Source organism: Gavia stellata, chromosome 10 (assembly GCF_030936135.1).
Source record: "Gavia stellata isolate bGavSte3 chromosome 10, bGavSte3.hap2, whole genome shotgun sequence".
Lineage (NCBI taxonomy): Eukaryota > Metazoa > Chordata > Aves > Gaviiformes > Gaviidae > Gavia > Gavia stellata.
The window spans coordinates 6585418-6609389 of record NC_082603.1 but is presented as its reverse complement, the minus strand read 5'-3'; the positions used below and the strand labels follow the sequence as shown (position 1 = coordinate 6609389).

Sequence of the window (23972 nt, the reverse complement as noted above, 5' to 3'; positions counted from 1 at the left end):
AAACAGGCTGACTCTGCTGGGGTAAAACTTAACCACGCTCAACAAAGAACATCCTTGCATCGAGGAAGATGTTTCTTTTTAAAACATGCCAGGTAGTTATCGGGAATAGCTGTTAAATGGCAAGTTGGTGGCTAGGCTACCTTCCTGTTAGCTGTGCATAGCTCTGAGCCCAGGGACCTAATCCTTCAGAGTCCCCTGCAGCCAACAAGGTGACAGCCTGTACACAAACAGACCCACTCAGAACAAATCACTACTCTTGCTTTCAGATTTGAAGCACATAAGCAACAATTAAGATAAAACCCTTAATGAGAAAAGGAGTTGATAGCTCCCATGTTTTCTTCTAGCAGATAAACAAGAGAAAAGCCATTACATGAACTGCACAAGCGCATTCATTTGAGCACACCCTGCTCTGGAAAACAACAGTCCCACGGAGGGGGGGAGTTCAGCAGCACAGCCATCCTACAGCGAGCGTACAGGTGGGCTGCGCTCCGGTCCAGAGACCTGTATTACCCGCTTCACGGGCTACCTCCCATTCACTGGTTGCTCTTTTAAAATGACTCTAACCTTGCACGGGCCCACAATTTTTTAACTTCTCAAAGCATCAGACACAGCTGGGAACACCAAAATAAAAACACTGTTTTCCTTTCTGCTTCCAGTATGTTATCCTAGTGAAATGCTATTCATCTGCCGTTCTGTTGGCGAGACCTCAGCCCCTCCTTGTTTTCAGTCTCTAAGCAGGAAAACCACGGTGGGGGCTCCTTATGCCAACAGAAACATTACAAGATCAGAGGCAGATCACCACATGATGAAGCCTCACTTGAAATAAAAGCTGCCTACTCCAGAGATTTCGATGCCCTTTGCTCAGATTAACTGACAAATGATGGATGGCTTAGTGCTCCCTGTTTACATCAAAGACTCCTGCTTCAGACTCCTCCACGCTGGGAGAAGGCAAATAGCGTACGAGGAAGATGACGGTATGCAGAGGAGCAGAAAGACTGTTCAGGAGTAGCTTTTCCTTTGTGCAAGGTGCTGTATCAACACTCCGCAAGCACGGGCGTATTTACCATGCAACACCTTTGTTAAAGTAAGAAAATAGTACCATAGCTGCCAAGGACTGGTCGGTGATTCCAGGTCAGTGAGGGCCAGGAGTCTGCAGTGCTGGAGCTATTCTAATTTCTTAGTCTTGAGACAATTTTCCTGCGATGGAAATGAGTCGGGCAGAAGCGATATAGTGAGGGGACAGGAAAATTAGCAAAGAGCAAAGGGTATTTCTACATTCCACTGTTCCCAAACGCCATCCAGCGATCAAAAGTACTTGCACAGTCAAGAGCCACTGCCTAGCACAGCATCAAAGGGATCAGCTTCTTCCATGGCCTTTACAGACACATACGAGCTAACAGATACACTAGCTACTCTGAACAAAGAAAAATGACTTTTGCTGAAACCACACACGTCAAAACCTCTCTAATGAAGCAATGCTGTAGAGCAGGTATATTTTCTCACTATCTCTCTTCCTGTTTCAGCTAGATATCGTGACTGGCTATGTCTGTTGTAGGCTATCAGCAACTGACACCGACCCTGCGGGAGTGTCGGGGCCTGGGAGAGATTTCCAAACCTCTATATTAAAAATGTAAAGTGCAGAAGTGACGATCTCTGGGTTAAATTAAGCTCCAAGGGATTTCCTGTAGCTTGCACAGTAGTTAGTGCAAGTTTCTTTGAAGGGGGTTCAATACGGTTTCCCAGAAACCATCACACGTTTTAATTACTCCTTTCACACATCCAAGCACTTTATATGCAAGTCAACCTTCCAGTCAAGTATCTTTTTAATAACCTTTTAGTTAAGCCTAGTAGTTCTCATTTCACCAACCATTTACTCTTCCCATTAAACAGACCTTGTTCAAAACAACTTTCACCATTATGCTCTTACAGGTACGAATTCCACCAACTGCTAACACCAAAAAGCAGAATAACTAGACGTTCCCAATTACCACAACTGTCTAAGCAGAACAGTCACACAACATAAAGGTGCGCACAGCGGTGCAGTTTAATTGGATAATAAAACACCCTACAGCAAGAGCACCGTATACCTGAGGGAGAAGCAGGCTGCTGAAAAGGGGAGACTGAGGCTGACAACTTCAAAATGGGTTTGGAAGATGAGGGTGGAAACTTAATGCACGATAGCTTCTGGCATGGCTTTGTCACCTTGTTATCTGCCCTCTCTCCAGGTCATTTCAGATTGTGTCGAACAACGTGGTCCCCAGAGAACAGCACTGATGACTTCTCTCTGCAGATCATTTACCCACAGTCTCCTTTCAGCCAGGATTTTTTCCATGCAAAGATCTTTCCTCTTGGAGAGACTAAGCAGCCCTCAGATAGGACCATCCCTTTGCTAAGGGGCCCCATCAAAAGCCCTTCGGAAACCTAAAACTGTACTGGAACTACCTGCAGAGGGAAGTTTGGAGAAGTCTCACTCACAGCTGTAGCGAATGCATATGGTACACAGGGTCCAGTCATTGCAGCAGAGGTATCTGTGTTACAAAAGTACATCATTTCAGAGAAAACGTAACGCATCCCTAAGAAGTGGGATGCAGATCAGTTCCCTCACCTGGAGACTTCTTTGAGGAATGAAATTAAAATGACCCATTGGTGAGGCCGGGAGAATTAGTCTCCTATTTATAATCGAGCTAAAGTGTTGCTGCGGACAGTGGTTCAGCTTGATGCGAGCCAAGGCCCTCACATCAAACACGACGGCACCCACGACTGTAAAACGCCTGCTCAGCTGTTGCACGGGTGGAAGGTACTGAGCAGCCATCACCATTTTTTACTCTATGAAATATGCAAACAAACGGCACAATCAGTACTTTACATTAAACAGCCTGGTAGTAAATGCAAAGGTACATTACCCCGAAGCTTTACTTTCACTCCGGTGCACAAGCTCCTGCTGAAAAGGCAGAACGCATTAGAAAGAAATTAGGGAAATTACAGCAGCTGGCAGGGGAAGGAAGCAAAGCTTTCGGACAGGGAAAGGAAATTAGGGCTGCAACTTGAGGACAAACTGGATGCTTCTACCACAGTGGTTAACAGTGGATTAAGTGTCATTATTTTGTCTCAAAGTTAAAAACCCCACTGCCGTAATTGATACACACCTCTTCGGAAGTTACAGCCTTGGGGTATTTGGCAGCACCTGGCTGAGTCTGCAGGGCTAGTTTCTAAGGGAATTTTTCTTCACTAACCATTTGAATCTAAACCAAAGCGAAGAGTCTAGCAGACACTTTGGGTAGTGCTTGGACACATCACAGAACACAAAACACAGTTTTGTTATGAGAAGCTTCCTTATGGGTGAAAACATTTAAATGAAGAAGATTTCTATGCAATGAGTAGCAAAGGTGGCTTAAATTTGGTCTTCTGCTTTTTGAATTTTATGTTCTCAAACATTTCCTACTGTAATACTCAGCTGGACAGATTTAGAGTGCACGGTTCCATCAGAGACACAAACGTATTCAAATCCTGCACCCCAAGAACATGCACCGTCATAGCGAAAATAACGCTTTTTCCATTATTAACAGACATTTAAGTAATCACACGAAAGTGCATAAGGGATCGGTACTCCCTTAGACAGAAACATTTATGAAATGCAGCTGGTAACTGTTGAGTTTATTAAGGAACTGTTTTGTGGGTTTGTTTTTTTTTTTTAAATAACCAACATGATACTTCCCCTCCAAATAAAAAAAAAGTAATGGAAAGAAAAACTCAGCAGAATGCAAGGAGAGAAGGGACAGAGGGACAACTCTGGACTGTTCTGATTTAGCAAAGACCTGCAACAACAGATCTCCAAACCCAGTGTCAAAGAGCCATCACACTCAAGAGGGCAGGGCCAATTTATCCAGTGACCAAGACTGCAGAGAGGTCTCATAGCCCGTGCATCCTTGCAAAAAGCTCAAGCCGATGCACCATCAGTTCAGCAAATTGAGACAGTGCTAGCACATGTGAGTGATTTCAGTCTTCTCAAGTCTCACATTTCATTTTCTCAGTGGTAATTAGCTTATTTTTTCATACAAAGCCAGTTCAGAGCCAGCGAGAGCAACCTCCACCAGTACAAGTTGCAGAGATCCCCGGGATGCAGTGTTCCCCGTCACCCACTGCTGGGAAGTGGGTCTGGACTGGCCAGAGCGCCTGCAGTGGAGTGCTTTCTCCAGCCCCACGGAGCAGGCCTCTTTCAGGTAAGAAGCAACCAAGGAGACCACAATCACAAATGACCTAAGAATTAAGATTTGTCCAGTTTGTGTGTGCGCTCATGCCTCCGTAGGGTACCTGACTCGGTGAAGGAATGACCACAGTAATTGCAAGAATAGGGCTTCTCTCCGGTATGGATGCGGTGATGGCGCTGGAGCGATGCCAGCCGGGTGAACGTCCCTCCGCACTCCTCGCAATAGAAAGGGCGCTCCCCAGAGTGAGTCTGTTGGTGTCTTTTCAGCCTGAGCAGCTGGACAAACGCCATGCCACATTCCTGACACTTATAGGGCTTGTCTTGCCGGTGGATCACCTTGTGTTTGGAAAGCAGGTTAGGCTTATCAAAACCTTTGCCGCAGGTTGGACAGGCGTAAGGTTTATAGTCGTCTTCCTCAGATTTTTGGTTTTCTGCGCAAGGCTGATCAGTGTACTCAACAGTGTGTTGATTACGGTGCACTATTGACCATGGGTTCCTAGCCATGCCGTTTCCCAAGATCACCATGGAGCGCTCTATCTTGTGCACATTGCGTAGGTGCCTCCAGACATCAGCCGTGCGAATGAAACCCTTGTCACACTCCGGACATTTGTGTGGCCTGTCACTAGAATGAATGAGCTTGTGCATTCGCAAATTTGCCGCACGGAAGAACTCTTTGGCACAGACGGGACATCGGTATGAGTTTTCCACGAGGTGAGTTCGCTTATGTTCCTGCAGCTCGCTCATACCCTGGAAAGAGGAACCACACTTCTTGCACCGATAGGGCAAAGCTTCCTCAGAGACAGGCTCCAGGTCCTCATCAAACACATCAGCAAGAAGAGTATTTTCGTTATCGTCACGTAGTCTTCTCCGTGGTTTCTTGGACTGCTCAGAGGAACAGCGCTCTAAACCTTTATCTTCACGCTGCAGGTCAAAGTTGGTACCAGAAGGGACAAATGCCCCAGCTGTAGTCTCACCTCTTTTCTGGTAGTACGTCCCATAGGTTTCTTTGTCTTCACGCTGCAACTCTGCAGGAAGCTCCTGCTTACCTGAAGGTCCAGCAGAGTTGCCACGAAGACTGCATGTCTGCGAGAAATTCATGACTACCTCCTTCTGGAGGCTAGATGCGTGGCCCACCTGCTTAGTGGTCTTTCTGGAATAATTTGGATGCTTCTCACCTGTGCCACAAATGTTATTCTCAGAGTCCCACTCCATGTTCACATCCATCCTCTGAGGGATACGCTGCATTCATCTGCGGCTCATTGACGATGTGTACACCAAGAGCTTCAGGTCTTTCATGGTAAATCGATCTCATTCTCAGCTCTCTTTACAGTCCTCCCTGGAAAATAAAACACCTGTTTCAGCAGTGATTTTTCTGATATTAACATAAGATACAGTTATCACAGCGAAGATTTTTTTCTGATTAAAAGAATGGGACAGACTATTAGTTATGTAGTAGAAGAAACAGAATCATCTACTATATATATGTATAAAATATACATTCAGCATACAAAATACAGACAGACTACATTTAATAAAGATAAATCCTCTATCATAACCCACCCTTCACTACAAATATAAATAGATAATTTCCACTTTCAATTCACCTAAGATGAGAAATCTTCAGAACTCTGGCGTGCAAACACTTTCAGCAAAGTCCTACAGCAGAGCTGCCCCCACCACAGGTCTCTTTCTGAGGATTCATGCTTAATCCTTGTTTTCACCTTGCTAAATACGAACTAAGAGCACCAGTCACAAGGTGTTTTCTTTCAGAAACTAGTTAGGTAACGCAATGAGACCCAGAAACTGTGTCAGTCCAACAGCCAAAACCAGAAGCAATGTATGGAAGGGGGATCTGGAGAGCTTGGGAGCACCTTTGGCCTCACACCCTGACCAGCATTACTGTCACTGTCTTGAGGATATTTGGGGTCCCTGTGCCACTACCAACTAGCACCATGCAAAGACGACATATGCAGGGAAAGGCATGAAAGAGCTGTCCAGAAAGCTTACTAATCGTCCTCCCAGGCTTCAAAGCACAGCTAGTAATCCCGCTGGAACAGCTTCAAATTCTCTGGGTAAACCCCCTTTGCAGACCAACCTCGCTAGCAGGGAACATGAGCAATGGTAATCGGGCAGAAATACCTGTCTGAGTCACAAACTGCCTTGTGAAGAAGATGCTTTCATTTATACCATACCAAAGCGTGGATTCACAAGAGGTTTTCTAGATTTGTCCCAGCAGCCTCTGTTGACAGCAGTTTCACAGGGAAGCTTTCACTCATCTGGTTTAAACCTGCAGTCACAGGGAATTGCTAGTCTAAGCTCAGAAACTGCATTTTTCCCATCCTGATGGATACCTTGGCTGCTCCTCCGACCCGCACCTTCTCCTTCACACCCACTTTTCATGCTCCCTTTACTCCCACTGCTTCTTCACTTCCTCTTAACTGCTTTTGTCTGGGTAAGACTTCTCTGAACGCCAGCACATAGATATATAAAACCAGATATATGTAAAAATGGACATACTTCTGTATTTCCATGCATGCATAAAGCTTGTCTCCTTAGTTTCAGCAGGTTTCAATAGTTATAAAGGCGTTATAGCAACGCGCGTTAAGTGAAAGGTCTTATTGAGGTCTCAGAAAGGCCATCTTCATCCGAGACACAAGCCGCGCTTTCTTCTGCTGCGATAGAGAAAACAAGCTGCGTTAGCCTTCCTCGCCAGTCGCTGCCTGGAACAGAATGGCTCAAGTCACCCCCCAACCTCGACGGTCCCCGTTAATTTAGGACCGTGTGCCTGAGAGCGGGAACCCCTCCTCACCCCCTGCCAGGCGCCGAGCAGCCGCGGCCGCACACCGCCGGCTCCGCACACCGCCGGCTCCGCACACCGCCGGCTCCGCACACCGCCGGCTCCGCGGCCGCGCAACCCGCCCGCACCTCCGTCGTGGAAGAAAAAACTTTGCGAGGGAGGCTGGCACTGCTGGGCTGAAGAAAACTCCCTGACAAAGGCCCGGCCGGTTTCCACGGAGGGGGGGGGAATATTTAAATCACGACGTAGGCTTAAAAATAATTGTAAAAAATTAAAAACACAATGATTTTTTTTTTTTAAAGATTTTGTTGCGGGCAGAATGAAACCCCGAAGTTTTCCGCGGGGCGCAGGGGCCCGTCCCGCCCCGCAGAAGCGCACGCCGCCCCCGTGCCCCCCCCGCCGCCCGCGCCCTACCTGCGGGGCTCCCGCGCCGCGGCCCTCCGCCCCACCGCCACCGCCACCGCGCAGCCCCTCGCGCCGGCGCGGAGGCCCCTCGCGGCGGCGGCGGCGCAATCGCAGCGCGGCGAGGCCCGCAGCGGCCGGCGGCTGCCAGCAGCGGGGCGGGACCCGGGCAGCCCCCCCCCGCCTTCTCCGCAGCAGGCCTCGCTCCCGCAACGCCGACCGGGGATGGGGCGGCGGGACCCCGCTCCCGGCTCCGGCGCCCGTTTGAAACTGCCGCGGCCGGCGGGGCCGGGAGGTGCGGAGAAAGAGCCGGGTGGGTCAGCCAAGCGTTGGCTGAGAGCGAGCAGGTGCCTTTTCCACCGCTCCTGCCGGAAGGCTCACCCGAACCCCCAGAGCTCCGGGGGACCGGAGCCTTCTCCCCAGCTCCAGCAGTTCACAGGGTGTTCCCCCCCCCCCGAACGGCAGTAACTCTGCGTCTTCCCGCAGACGTTGGGCAGAGATCGGATTCACGTTCAAGCTTGGCTCTGTCAAAAGAAACAGTCTCTGCTCTCGTAACGAAGGCTCCATCCACGGCCCCTTCCAACTTGAATGAGTATTTCTTCTCCCCCCGACTGCCCAGAACTGCACTCAGCATCTTCAGCAAAGTCTCACCAGGGCCTTTCACAGCGGCACTATTTGCCCAACATGTCCTAGGATCCATCCCATTTGCCTTTTTCAAGCCCACGGTATGATCGCAGTCCATAGGCCTCCTCAGGCTCCTTTCCTCCATCCCTTAGAGCTGATAACCCACCAATTTGGAGCAGAAATTTCCACCATTTCTCTACCGCCATTTCTGGAAGACTTCTCATTCTTCTGTGGCTCTGCAGCCCTCCCTCCTGTTCATGTTCCTTGTCAGCACATGCCCGTTTTTACATTCCCATCAACAGGACTCAGCCGAGGTCCAGTCCCCCAGGAGCACCGCTGGGAAGCTCCCAACAGCTTCTGCTCAACTACAACCGGTGGTCCCTGACCCAGTCCCTGCAGCACTCCGCTTTTGTCCCCCCATTATCGTACTGACCAGTTCTGCGCTTCCCACAGCCGAAACTACTCTCCAACATCACCACGTAATCACGCAAAGATTGCTCCTGCCTTTAACGCTGCAGTTATGTTGCACGTTGGACAGCTAAACGAAACTCTCACTTTTGGAAATGGGCTTCTACAATGAACAGCAAATACAGAACCGAAATTAAAAATGAACAAGAGTGTACATTACTAGCAAAATATGCAAATATGGTACATAAAAAGGCTCCATGTTCGGCTTTTTTGTGACCTCACAGATCTTTCTAAAAATATCCTGCTTTTTTGTGATCTTACAGATCTCTCTAAAAATAAACATGAAACCAGAAACTACTCTGCTGGGAGTTGAGGGTGAGGAAAAGAAACGTACCTACTCCTTTCACACAGAAAAGCGAGCTACTTTTGAGCGCACAGTAAGTGGCAGTTCAGTTTCTTCAGATTAGGCAGTTAAAAAATAAGTTAGCAACATTCCTTTAATGACAGTCCTTGAATCCATGAGAAACCCACATGCTGCTTAGTATGGCAAACCTTGCAGAGAAAAGAACCGTCGCTCCAACTCACAAACTAGGGAAAAAAACCCTCATTGGGTTTATGATCATGTTTCTGAATTTAAATTTCTTAGGCATTTCTTACGGCAATGCAGTAGCTGGGCAGGGTAAAGGCTTTCTTCCACCCAGACCCAAGACGCACGGAATTGCGTTCCCCTTCCACCTCCCTTACGGAAGACAAGCACACAACCCTCCCCTCGTTCATCAGTTCTCATAAGGAAAACTCTAGTAATATATAAGCACATATGGCACCAACGTCTCCACAGCCAAGCATGCTTGCGCAGGGTGCAGATGACAAATGGCCATTTTTTTTAAAATTCAAATCATGGTTTATTACAACTAATGCATTAAAACGTGAGAGGATGTATGGAGAGAAGAGACGCATGAGTCGTTCTGGCCAAGAGGGCTGTGCAGCCCGAGTGATGCCTCTGCAAAACCAGCACCAGAGGGTGGTGATGATAGAGACAGCAACACCGTAACTTAGAGACCACATGCGCGCAAGAGCTCTAATTTAACACGTCAGCCTTACAAGAGTAGGTGCCCAGATGAGTCCAGCTAGTCCTGATCACATCCAACAACTGCACATCTCTGTAGACTTCAACCTGATACAATGGCAGCATTTCCTCTTGCAGCTGCCAAGGAATGGCCTAATGCCAGCAAACAATGGTCTTCCTCATAGGGATCATGGAGGAAATGATCAAAGCACCTCCAGATGCTCCAGGTGCTCCTCATCCTCCTCCTCCTCAAGAGCATCGGTAAGAACGATGCTTTCATCACCCTCACTTATCCCTTCCTGAGGTTCCTCAGAGTGTACAGGGGAAAAGCATTCTAAACATTCATCTTCACACTGCAGGTCAAAGTTGGTGGGTTGGCTGAATTACGCTTCTGGTAATCAGTTTCAAAGGTCTCCTCTCCTTTGCACTGCAGTTCTAGATGGATTTCTTGTCGGACTGAAGGTCTAGCAGGATGCACCCAAGACTAGAAGGTCGTAATCTTCCTCCATCTCCAGCTGGAGGCTGGCTTTGCAGCCCACCCTTTTTGATGTTTGTCTGGAATCACCTGAGTGTTCCTCACCTGTGTGACAACTGTCATTAACAGAAACAAAGTCCGCCTCCATCACATAGTGCTTACTTGTTAGGAACTGTGGAGACAGGCAGTACAAATTCCTGTGACCTCTCACGGTTGGCTTCTTTCATGTCAGCTTCCTTAGGAAAGAAACAAGAATTTCATTATCTCTCAGGCAAAGCTAGCATTTAAGATGTCAGTTTAATAGAAAATACTTCAGTAGTAATACATAATGCAGAACACTCCAAATGGTGTCTCATGGGTTAGATCGAGGACCCAGGGCAACTCTATTCCGTGCATCGTGTCTTCTGTTGTTGGTCCGAGATGAGACAGAAAAGGGCTTCTATGGCAAGGTAATAAAACCAGCATGTCCACACCCCAACACTCAGACCGACAAAAGTGTCAACACACTCATAAAATTCATGAGCACAGTCCCAAAACTAGCCTCTTGCTTTCAGTGATGAGGAACGGGCCACTCAACTAATGCTTCCCTTTCAACCTGAAATAAAAAACAAAATCTGGAGGTCTTACCTCATGTACATTGGTCTCCAGATGAATATACTTAGCTCTATCAAGTTCCACATATTTTAATTTTTCCTCCTAATACTGAGGTATTTGGAATGTACTCTGCCTTCTATTTCATGTTGTTATCTACGGTCACGTGATTTCATTAAATTCCGCATTCTAAGCCTTTTCCATCAGCCTTGATGAGTTATCCCAGCACACAAAAAAAATAAGCTGTAATCCTCAAGGGGAAGGAAGCAAAAAAATAAGCGAAACACCTATCTCTTTACAATATATGATTCCTATTAACATTACGTTATTGGTGCTTTGTACCATTCCTTACGTTTATATTCCCAACACGCGTGTACGGATCCCAAATCCTTCTTTTTCTTTATGCTACCTCACTTTTATATGTTTTAAATGTGAGGAGTCTGTCAGGACAGATGTGTCTCTGTAATCTACTATTTGTCAGGTAGATCTGCTTTGGAGTATTTTATTTTTTCTTTAAAGGATCAGACTCTACACTCCTATATTTCTGTTAAATTCCCTAAAAAGTGCAAATTTCTTTGCTGTCACAATGGGAGCTTAAGATATTTATGAAGTATTTAAAATCACATCCTATCAAATTTGAATTTTTATTGGCCATATAGGTTTCTCCCCCGACGCCTCGCTACTTTGTTTTAGGACTGCCATAAACACTTCAGACTCTTCTCATAAAACAAACAAAAAAAACCACAACACGCAAGTTTTCTTCTAAGTAGGAGCTGAATTCAGAGGGACTTAACTAATACTTGGCTGAAGCTTGAATTTTTAACTCCCCAGGGGAAAAATGGGCTCTGTTTAGCACACTGAACTCTGGTGAAAGACCAGCAATAGCTGGTTACTGAATTTTACAAGACCACCACCACAGCACCCAACAGCAAGCGCTCAACTACCAAAGCTGATTACACCACATGCAACATGCTATCACCTCGAGCAAGGAATCGTTCCCCTATCTCCAGCCAGCTCCAGCCTGTTATCATAACATGCTTTTTTGTCTGTGAAGCTTGCCAGGATCTTCTAGGTCTTTGGGTCCCAGTCAACTGGCATCTCATAAACAAGGCATTCGGAAGAAACAAACGCATTGAGAAAACAAGTCCTAACTACAGCAAAAGTCAGATACAGTTACAAAATCTAGAGTCAAGCTATAAAGAACATGGAACAATTAATAGAAGGAAACTAGGTGAGGACTGCAAAAAGCATGTTAATCAAGTAGTAATTTCCTGGCATGCTCTTGTTTCTCAAACTTGCATTTTCCTTTGCACATATTGATCTAGATTGCCAACAAATCTCTATGCAAAACTCTTGTGTGATTTTGCTAACATCCCCAGCCCAGCTCTGACAGCTCAATTCCAGTGCTGGACATACAAGACTGTAAAGGAGTCTGCAAAGCAATAACCTGACCCTTCCAGTGCAGGACAGAAAGTGCACATGCAAAAACATCCACGCCCTACGGCTTCCCGCAATCACTGGCTGTGGGTTTAGAAGAGATGTATCTGCAGATGTACCTTATACATGCTTAGCTTTACAAACCCACAAAATGCATACACAACTTGTTACAGAGCTAAAGGAGAAATCTCTACCCGCTGAACAGTTGTCTCAATACCCTTAATCTGTACTCATTGGTTTTTCTTGTAACTCTTGGATTACCAGGTTGACTCAGAAAAGCATCTGATAATCTATTCAACCGTAAGGGATTTTTACTGGAGTACCTGATGAAGCGTAAGTGGGGATATTTTTAGTGGTGCCCCAGGAAAACACACACTCTCTGCGAGTTCTTTTTTTGATTACAAAGGAAACTGAACGAGCAGCTCTGACTGAAACACGGCACTTCACCCCCGCCACCCCAAAACCCCGCGAGGGGAGTTTCCCGGCCCGCTCCCCAGGGCCAGTCCCCCTCGCCCTTCGCTCCTCCCGGGGCTGAAAGGCAATGGGCGGGCGGACAGCTCACACTGCCCGCGGCCCGGCCCGCCTCTCCGCGCAGCAGCCCCCGCCGCCCGCACCCCCTAACAGTGCGCGGCAGGGCGGCGGCGGCGGGGCCGGGCCGGGCGTGCGCTGCCCCCCGGGCGGCCCCGGCTCCGGCCCTGGCCCCGCGGGCGGAGCAGCGGTTGCCGCGTTCCCCCCGCACCGGGTGAGGGCAGCGGCGCTCGCGGCCCGGCCCGGCCCGGCCTGCCCGGCTGCCGCCATGTTGTGCCGGGACCCTCGGCAGGGAGGGGGCAAAGAAACCGCCCCCTCTGACGACGCGGCCATGGCCCCGCCCCGGTCTGACAGACAGCTCCTGCCACCAATCGGCGACCGCAGCCCGGCTGTCGGGCGCGCCCGCGTCACCAACAGCTGCGCTCGCGAGCGGCGGCCCGACGCAACCCCCTGCCCGCCTCAGGGGACCGCGGCCGCGGGGCCGGCCCCGCTCAAACCCTCGGGGGGCCGATACAGCCAGAGATCAGCCCCCGTCACACCCTCATGGGACTGACACTCAGAGACCGGCACCCGGCACACCCCCGGCGGCACTGTCACAGCTGGAGTCTGGGCCCTGTCACACCTCCCGTCTGTCTGTCACACCTCGTGTGACTGACACCCAGAGACCAGCCCCGTCACACCTCCAGTGTGACTGACGCAGCTGGAGGCCAGCTCCTTTCACAGCCCTTTGTGTGAGTGACAGACTCCTGTCACACCTCCAGTGTGACTGACACCGCCACGGACCTCTCCTGTCACACCGCCAGTGTGACTGACACCGCTAGGGACCGCCCCTGTCACACCCCCAGTGTGACTGACACCACCAGGGACCTCCCCTGTCACACCCCCAGTGTGACTGACACCACCAGGGACCGCCCCTGTCACACCTCCAGTGTGACTGACACCGCCAGGGACCACCCCTGTCACACCCCCAGTGTGACTGACACCACCAGGGACCTCCCCTGTCACACCCCCAGTGTGACTGACACCGCCAGAGGCTGCCCCGCCCTCACGCCCATTGGGAATGACACAGCCGTGGACCGGCTCCAGTCACTCCCCCAGTGTGACTGACAGCCAGACACCAGTTCCTGTTATTCCCCTCGTTTGGCTGACACAGTCAGACACCAGCCCCCATCACACCCCCAGTGTGACTGACACCACCAGGGACCGCCCCTGTCACACCCCCAGTGTGACTGACACCACCAGGGACCGCCCCTGTCACACCCCCAAGTGGGACTGACACCGCCAGGGACCGCGCCTGTCACACCTCCAGTGTGACTGACACCACCAGGGACCGTGCCTGTCACACCCCCAAGTGGGACTGACACTGACAGGGACCGCCCCATCACATCCCCAGTGTGACTGACAATGGCAGGGACCGCCCCTGTCACACCCCCAGTGTGACTGACAATGGCAGGGACCGCCCCTGTCACACCCCCAGTGTGACTGACACTGACAGGGACCGCCCCTGTCACACCCCCAGTGTGACTGACACCACCAGGGACCGCCCCTGTCACACCCCCAGTGTGACTGACACCGCCAGGGACCGCCCCTGTCACACCTCCAGTGTGACTGACACCGCCAGGGACCTCCCCTGTCACACCCCCAGTGTGACTGACACCACCAGGGACCGCCCCATCACACCCCCAGTGCGACTGACACAGTCAGGCACCCGCCTTGTCATTCCCACTGTGATGAGACTCTGAGGCTGCCCCGCTGTCACACACAGCTGTGTGACTGACACAGCCAGGACCAACCCCTGCTCCAACCCCCAATGTGACTGACACGCTGAGACCACCCCTGTCCCCTGACGCATCACACTCCCATGAGGCTGACACAACCAACCTCAGCGGGACTGTCACTCGGAGCCCAGCCCTTGTCACCCCCCCAGTAGGCCTGACACAGCCGGAGTCCAGCTCCCACTACAGCTCCTCAGTGTGCCTGACACACCCCGGGACCGGTTCACCTTTCTACAGCCGTAGTCTGACTGACACCCAGGACAACCACCCCACTGGCACCCTGCATGCAGGCCCAGAAAAAACTGCTGGCAAATGATACCAGCACACCTACCGCTCCCCCAATACGCCTGACAGGGATCAGTCGCCTGTCACAACCCCTCACGACTGTGCTGTCCGCCCTCCTCGCACAGCCGGCGAGCCCAGGCCATGTCCCTCCGTGGGGCCGAGGAAGCCAGAGAGCAGCCTCTGCTCACAGGGGTCCCGCTAGACACCAAAAAACACAACAGAAGATGGCACCACCACACTCACAGAAGGAACACGCTCTTCCGTAGGGTCCTTAGCCGTGGAAAACACCTCGTCAGAGCATAAAGGACTCCAAAACGAATAAAAGTGCCCTACCTCCGTTACGTGTTCCAGCCCACCTGCTCAATCCAAATCTCCAAAACACACCCGTCAGATGGGAAGGATATTTGGCTGCTGAAGGTCTTTAAAATAAACACCTGACTTGGCCTTACGCTGGTACAAAGACACCTAAATGCCCACAAATTCCTTAGCTGCCGGGTGAAAATCATTGGCACGCAACTGTAACAGGGTTAGGGATGCTGAGGCGTGGTGTGACAGGGCTCCTTTTCCTGCACCTCATCCCAATTTCACGCTGACAACCTGCATCCCAGCTTCTCAAGATTTCCAACCCCCCCCCCCCAAGATCTTACATAGGTTCAACAATTCTAGGGACAATCTGTAGTTCCTAATCAAAATTCATGGCATTTGGAAGACTGAGCACTCTCCCAGGGACATCAGTTCCACCCGTTTATCAGTACAGCCTTCATCACTGCTGTTACACGCCGTCAACACAAAGATTTTCACATAAAATCTTCTGGCGGTACATTAACGCACATTTTTTAACAACGCGGGATGGCTGGATACAGCGTGGATGTGTGGATACAGCAGAGGCCATGCCCCCGAGCCGGGGTCTGCCACGCCTGCTGCACGCTGTGATTTATTCTCAGACCAGCTGAGCTGCCCACGGATAACGGAGAAATGACTGCACGAGAGAGCGTGAGTGCACAGCATATATGAGCAATCTCCTAAATATACAGGCTATATGGGAGAAGCCTCCAGATCCAGGACTCTCTGCTAAATCAAGTCAGGGGTATGATGCCTGTGCTATGCAGATGAGCTGTCATATTGTCTCCCACACAAGATCGTCTCCAGAGGAACCTACACCTACTGCAAATATCCTGCAGCATATGGACATTTATAGGTCAACCTGGAAAAAGTGAGAGTAATGACTGGCCAAAAAAAAGCAGGAACCCGAATAATTTTCCAGTGTTATTTTGGAAAACGCAGACATGGAACAGGCTGAATTATACATACCTGAGAGCCATTAGAAAACGTCAGACCACCTCTAAAAAGCATTAGAGGGAAAAAAAAAATGCCTCCAGCTTCCTGGTGCAAGAGAATGCAGTATGTAAATAAGATTCCCAATTAAAGATCAGTGCTGGAATGAATTTGCAAGTATATTCTAACCCTCTCTCGTGATGGGGACAGAGTCTGGGGTTTCATTCCTAACAGCCAGAATCATCATCAGGCTGAAACTCTGACAGAAGAACTGCACTTTCACTGCAGGAGCAGCCGTGATGTGTAAGCCAGGATCTCCTCCCGTAACAATTTCAGAGCAAACCCAGAATATTTGTTACCCTTCTCTAAATTGAGGTGGAGAAAAACCCCCAAACTTCTGGTGCCAACTCTATGAAAACAACACGTGTGTCTTGACAGCATACTGTTAGATGATTTCAAATTGAAGACCAACCAACAATGCAATATTCTAGGTGTTGGGGGAGGCAGGAGACTGGCAGACCCCAAAATCTGTTTGCATTTCCAAACTCTCAGCGTTCACCTCCAGCACGTACCTGCCGCATCTCCCAGTTGTATGCATCATCATCAGTGTATTTTTCCGAAACTTCAGCCTCCTAAAAGAGCCTAAGCCTCTGTTGACTGACACTTTTGCTGGAGAGCTGAGATTTCTATAATTAGCATCAGAGAGAATTTGGGGAGGGAGCTGTCTCTTTTTTTTCCTGTCTTTTTTTGGTTAAATTTGGATGTTGCACATTTTAAAACAAAACGTTTTACTTAAAACATCAGCACATCAGCTCATAATTGCAGAGTGGGGAAGAGGAGCACGTCAGTAGTTGAAAAAACATTAAATTTGCAAGGAAGTGACTGAAGCGTTTGCACAGAAGGGGGCAAATGGAGATAAGACAGGCAGTCTGCTTGCATTCAGCTGTCAGGAAACTCGTACAGCAGAGACTTACCCTTTATAAGAGAAGCAAGGGGAAAAAAATGGAAAACTGTAGCGACACCCGCTTTTCCTTCTCTCCTACGTGTGCAAACTCTCATGAGATGAATTATTGGCCCACAGCCTCAGGAGTGGACGCAGTCCCTTGCCGCCAGAACGGATCCCTCTCACATCCCTGCTGGGATCTGCACACCCACTTGCGGGACTGTGCTGGGGACCATATTCACCAAGGTCGCATCGTTCAAGGGAGAGGATCCCTCTGCCCTGAACGGTTTGGTCACTGCCGGGATGATCAAGGTGTCTGTCTTCGCACGTTTGTATTAACGCCTTTTCATTTGGCTCCTTTTTAGTTTTCTTTGTTATAATCCTCGGGAAGAGTCAAGACATCAACATCCCTTGCCAACAGGCAGCTATTGAGCCCAGACTGGCCGTTTTTTGGCCACTGCAGTCTGCCATCTCCCACGAAAGAGAAACTTGGAGTGAAAAATGGCTGCGTGGGGCTAGGCACACTCGAGGCAGCAGAGAAGCTTTGCCTTCAGCCCTGCAAACACTCCATAAAAGCCTTTCTCTGACAGGGAGCTGAATCTGTACTGTCCCACGCGTACGAGGTGGCCGTGGCAGTACTGGCAAGGTTCGTGCCAGCATCATAGCTTTCCAGGCTGAACTGCTCCGGCAAAATCCCGTTGCACCCGCCCACAGCTACTGACTGCACAAGAAGGACACCCAACTTCTATTAAACACACAAATATCCCAACAAAACCCCTCTAACCTATGAGGCCTGGTTTGATTTGCATTTAGTGGCCTTCCCAACCCGAAGTATAACAAGTGCGGTATCATCATCTTACACCGGGGAGATATCACAAAATGCTTACCTGAAATAGAGGCGTCTATTCTCCATCTGGTAGGAAAACAAGCTTAACATTTAAAACTGTCTGTAAGCAAATGAAGTCCTGAATGAGTGCAGAAGGGAACAGAATGTATTAAAACTAAACAGGTAATTGTTGATAGATTATCTGGAGACACAGGCTAACGTCAAACAAACCCGGAGAGAGAGCATAAAAATAACTGATAACCGAAGCACTGCACCAGTGCAGAGTGTGGTAACAGGCAATCTCGTTCTTGACACCTCTGTATTTGCTTTTTTTTTGAAACTCTGCAGTTATTCAGATTAAAACCCATCACTTGCATGAATCCAGCTAACGTTACTCACATCATTTTGCACATAGATACTCTACAAGTGCCTCTGTGACTTCATGTGGAAAGTAAACCTTATTTTATATAAAACGATTGACTTGCCAAGTAAAATATAAGTTGTCCTACTTTTTTTTTTTTTTTCCCAGAGAACTGAAACTCGAGCTAATGAATCAGAAAATGTAAAACGATCAGAAAATACCTGGAAAAAGAGGTTAAAATAGTTATTCTTGTTCAGCTGAAGAATCTATTGGTTATCTGTCCTAGATTTAATTAGTGAAAACCACACAGACTAGCTAGCTCAGCACAAAATTTCTGACCTGAGCCAATTTCATATTTGACAGGATAAAATACCGCTACTTAGAAGAGCTAGCTGAACACCACCTACGAAGCGTGCATGCTGATGAGCTTTCAGAGGGGAAATGGCTTTACAAACCCAGCCCCGTTTTGAGGAAACTTTTTTTAGAGATTCAGCGAGTGTGAGGAGTAATCAGGGCACAGCCTGGCTTCCTTTGGGTACCCGGGACTGCCCTGAGGTGCGATTCTGGCTGCTGGAGCCTTCTGGGTGACTCTTAAACCAAAGGATCACGGGGAACGCAGAGCAGCCAACATAATCAAAGCCACTGTCATAGGTAATAACTTCAAGATTCCCAAACCGCTTATAAGTACATGATACCCATATAAAAATTAATGACCCATTGACTGCAAACAGCAAAGTACAAGGCAAAACCAGATTTGTTGATGTATCTATTTGCCATTTGCTGCCTGTCCTCACACTAAAAGTGTTTCTGGTTATGGTTACTGTTAATTGCTTTTTATCTAACAGCGGAGCTAAGAGGTTTCAGCTGGGATGGGGTTTTACAGTGTTAGGCAATTACACAAACATCCAGATGCACAAAAATTCCCTGGTTTGTAATCTGGACAAGGCAGAACACAGCGAGTTATCTCGGGTCTAAAAAGAGGTTTCTGACCTGGTAAAAAATATCTGGCCGACCAAGGAAGCAACAGGGAAGGTGAAAAAATGAATCACTCCCTGTTACAGCTCACAGATTAAAAATTCAGCCACAGTTGCCTGAATTTTAACTCATCAACAGGAACACACAGAAGCATCGTATTTTCAAACACACCACATCTTCTGGAGACATTCCTCCTAAGAAGGGCTTCCTTGTGCGATGCCATTATCTCCGACAGATCTGCTTTGGAAATTTCCTCTCGGGGCTCCTCCAGGTTGACAAGTGAATTCTCTGCACCAGAAATATTTGTTCAGAGGCTGCCAGGCTCATCAGTCACTTCCCCGAGAAGGAGGCAGTCTGGGGGGGATTATGCTCTTCCCCCTCCTATTGCCCCTGCAAAAATGACATTATTGAGGGGACAATGGCTACAGCCACATGCCTGGGCCACTTGTCTCTCTGTGACACTGCTCATTTCTCAGTGTCAGGGCTGGGAACAACACTTCTGCCTGGCCTTGGTCCTCACGGCCAAACCACGAGCACTCCAAAGGCGAGAGAGTAACCTGGATTGGCCTGAGCAGGACTTCCAGCCCCTTGGGCACCCTCCGGCACTGGATGTTAGGAGGGGTGAGACATCCCTGCTGGCTGCCATCCGCCAGCACAGGGCTAATTAGTTGAGACCTATCCAGGCAGAAGGGAAACCCAAACATCCCCCTGTCCCCCCAGCATGGGATTGTTTAACACGCACCTTTGGCCTCATGGTAATTCTTCGTGGACTGAACAAGTGATTTATGACATCTCCGTGTAGCATCATGGGTGGACAAGGAGAGGATGGCTGCATCTCAGGCAGCATCTAGACTGGTGGGTTACCAAAGTCCTCTGACAGCTCTTGATTTACTTAATGAAGAGCTCCTTCCTACAGCTCTGACTGCCGCTTCATCATTCATCATTAACAAAGCACTTAGGTGTCTTATCTCTGAACAGCGAGATTTCTTGTGTACACATAAATCAGCCTCTCTCTAGCAAGAAAGCTCAGTTTTCACCTAGCCAGCTCTTTCTGAAAGTGAAGGCTCTGCCACGAGAAGGAAAAATACCTTCCCCTTTTCATTCTCAGACATACTACATGACAGCCTTTTTGCTTTCAAATGTTATTCACTACTTTTCATTCCATGTTCGCCAATTATTAAAGAGGTTTTGCTTAGACAGAGACAAGCAAAGTATAGTGTAGTTTCTTCTTCCTGTTTTTTCATCTTCTGTGTTTTTGTCACGCAAGTGAAGATTTGATTTGGTCTCTTTGAAAGATGGCTAAGGACTCATTTGTCATGATTACTCCACTTTTAAGTTGGTGCTGCTCCGCTACACATCTGAAACCAGATGAACCCAGTGGTGAACATGTCAGGTTTTGAAAGGTGTTGCAGGAGAAAAAGCGTTATGAGTTCATCCCGCTAACAAAGGTATCATGCTGGATTTTCAGCCTCACCGTTACTGCTGTGTCTATGGTGCCTGAAGCCAAAAGACGAAGATTCATTAACAAAAGAAGCTGGGAGATAGTCTTGTGATTAAGTTATTGGAGTGGGACCTGGGAGAACTGGGTGGATTTCTCAGCCCTGGACTGGTTGCTATGTGATCTTATTCAAATCACTGCATGGAGATGAACGCGAAATGTTGGTAGTGCCAGCTCCCCACAGGCTGCAGGCGCTGTGGGCAGGGGCTGCTGCACATTGTATTCTTCATTATTACCAGCTGGAGTTAGTGCTGCTGTAAGACAAATGGAAATAACCCCCCCCCAACTCTAAATGCATTTCGTGCTCTGCAACCGGCCTTTGCTCAAGCTTGCTAATCTCCTGTGATTGACTAGATCACTCCTTTTAATGTCTTTCCCCCTTTCTTCTGTTTCCTAGTGAATGTCTTTACCTTCTGTCTGTTGCAAATGTGAACAGTTTTAATTAGGTGCTGTTGAAATGTCTTTTGCAGTTTGGCAACTTGTTTGGTTTTGCTCCTCTCGTTCTCTTTGCAGTTCTGTTCCTTCCCACATTGCTTATGTTTTCTTGTTTGTGGAAGCTCTTCTTTATACGAATAATTTAATCATGCTGCACTTCAATTTTGTCTCTAATAAGCATAAATAGGGAAAAGGGCATCTGAAGCCCATCTCTCCAGATGCTCCTTAAATAGTCCTCTTTTCCTCTAGCGTGTCCCTCAAACATTAGGGGTTTCCAGCTGAACTCAAGGACGAAGCACTCAGCTCAATGGATTTGTTGTGTTTTCATTTATATTCCTAAATGACTTAATTTCTTCTACAACTTTGGAGATCATCCTGAGCTTACACCTTCCACTGAGGTCCAGAACAGCAGGGAACTGCTCAAGAAACTCAACAAAAAACCAAAACCACAGGGGTGATGCTATTAAAACAAGTTCCTTATCCCCTCCTTTTTCTGCTCTAGGGTTGAACTACTGGGTTTCGGGTTTGCTCAAGTTATCCTTGTTGTGGCAGCAGCAAATCTACACGGCCTTCTTTCCCCCCGGAGAGTCACTGTCGGTGTCTCACCACTCCATCCTCAGTGTTCTAATCTGTGAGCACTGGATATCGCAAGTCATTTTTCTATATTAACTAGATCACTGTTGATCTAGTTACATCCAAGCTTATCTGGGGAAGACAGTAATTTCAATTAAGCTGTGTTATGCATTTACTTCTAGTTTTATCAGAGAAGACAGACTTTCCCTTTTATTCTTGCTGATCTCCAACAGCAATACTACAAAACCCATAAAAAAATAGGACTGAAGTGAACTGCAGAGGTTCACCTCTCTAACACAAGGGCATGGGCATCTACTCCAAAATCCGCTCCAGAAAGAGAATTTTAACAGGCTCCACACACAAACTTTTCAGACGCAGCCTCTTTAATCTCTCCCACGATCTGCTCTAGCATTTACCCTGTACCTATCATGACCATGTTTTCTTTCCCTCCTCAGTCGTGTTCAAACTGCATCTGCTTTGCTATTGTTCAAGCCTACTACTTCTTCTCCCACCCAGCCCGTGTGTGGCAAGCGTGATTTTTACAAACGCGCAGTCTGTTCTCAGATCTCCCCACTTATTCCCTCCCTCAACCGCTGACCTGGGCCGGTCCCTGCAGACAAGTAGCAGAGGGCAGGCAACGCACCCTCTGAGTAGCCTAGGTTTGGGCTGAAGTCAGCCCCACCAAAAAAAGGTATTTGAGAAGCAAGGCTTAGCAAGATGGATTTTATGGGAAGCAGATAAATTAATAGCGACGCTTCTTTAAAATTCATTTTTCTGAGGTTTGACATAAGCCAGTCAGGCGATCGCGTCCTATCATGTTATCAGGGACAACTGCCTTGCTGCAATGAAATCATTTAGCCATGCGTGGAAGGAGAGAGGATTAGACAGAAGAAGACTTGGTGCGTGATGAATGGGATTTACCGGCAAACCCGCACGCTGCACAGTCGCTGCCCTGCCTCCATCCATAGGAGGGTGACGAATACGGAGCTGATCCCTGGGGCCCTTTGTCCTGCTGCTGATTCCAGTCAAAAGGCGAACGACATCGCCAGGCTCTCCTTTGTGCTTTGGGGTATCAACAAAACCCTTTGAAGGTGCTCTGGGGTGGGATACTTGGCTTTATCCCGACCTTGGGAAGTACACGGGCTTGTCCGTTTTTCCACACCTTCTTTGCAGGAGCACACCAGTGTGGCTGTCCACAGCTAACTTGGTGCAGTGATTCCATCTCTGCAGTTAGGACTTCTGGTTTAATGCTTTCCAGCCCAGGTAAAGAACCTATTTTTCACTCTTGTGTCATCAAAGAAGGACAGAAAAAAAATCAATATCCTGTAGCTTTTCCCCCACTGAATAGCACCTCGTTCACCGAGTGCTCTTAGCTCAATCCCAAGGGGACACCTTTTGAATTTTGCTCCCTTCAGCTCTTAAGCACTTACTGGAAAAGCAACAGCCATGCACTGCAAGCTTAGAGATCTGCTCTGGGCCCACGGCAAAAAACCCAAACTATTAACAAGTGACCTTTCAGCTGCAGCAGGTGAAATCTCTGCCCTAAAAATCAATTCCTTCAGCTGCATTTTTCAGGCTTCCTTTGGACACTTGGGAGGATTCAAAGCCTTGTTCTGACTTGTGGCTTGAGTCCCTTTCCCCAAACACTGCATATGTCCTTTTCAATTCAGGCTCCAGCCAGAGACAAGAGGGGCCAAACCACCAGAAAAGGCTCTGGCGATGGGATGGCTCAGACAGGAGCGGAAGACTTTTCAAGAAACCCTTCTCAGCACAGCTTCCTGCTCAAGTTTTCAAAGCCAGCATTGAAGTCACCTCCAAAATTATCTAGCACGCCGTTTACCTAGCACGGGCTCTGACACATTCTGGGTTTGCTTATGCTTAATTGAAGTAGGAGAAGCCTTGAGTAACGTGGCTCTGACAGGCACCGTGACATTTTCTTTCTACAAGGGGAAACCTCAAAGACGCTCGTGCCTGATAAGGTCTGACTGTTTCCATGGTTCACACTTACAAAGGAAATAAGTAAAAATATCTACAGCTACTGGAGAAGAAAAGGAAGACTTTTTACTGTGTGGAGTGGAAATCCTAGCTTCAAAATTAAGGCAGCTAAAATCACTAGCTGCTTTTCGAAATGCTGGCCAAACAGCTGCTGTTTGACGTTTCTGTGTGCAAAGTTACCGTACAAAAAAAGGAAAGAGGAGAGACGTGTTTGGAAGCACAGCGGTAGCTGCATGCAGAAGAAAACACATGGCTCCTTCCAGCCCGGATTGTGTCATTTAGCGTGCGTCTGGATGGCGGAGCTGAAGGCATCGCATCCGACGTGCTCGCTGGCTATTGAAAAAACACTCGGGGTAAAGCAGGTCAGCGGTGTTAACGCTGACAGTGGGATCACCCTGGCTGCACTGCTGGACTGCACCAGCTTCTGGTCATCTCACGCACCTCCCATCAGTGCAGGAAAGCTCAAGAGAGGATTCTGTGTAATATGGATGGGTTT

General features: G+C 48.4%; 1 protein-coding gene across 1 annotated transcript; it reads right to left on the bottom strand.

Moving 5' to 3' along the window:
• Positions 1 to 4264: 4264 nt before the first annotated feature.
• On the bottom strand, positions 4265 to 5431 carry LOC104260806 (zinc finger protein 253-like). The gene has a single exon (XM_009816627.2). It carries the CDS (start codon positions 5429 to 5431, stop codon positions 4265 to 4267), a length of 1167 nt encoding a protein of 388 aa, XP_009814929.2.
• Between the last annotated feature and the right edge of the window lie 18541 nt (positions 5432 to 23972).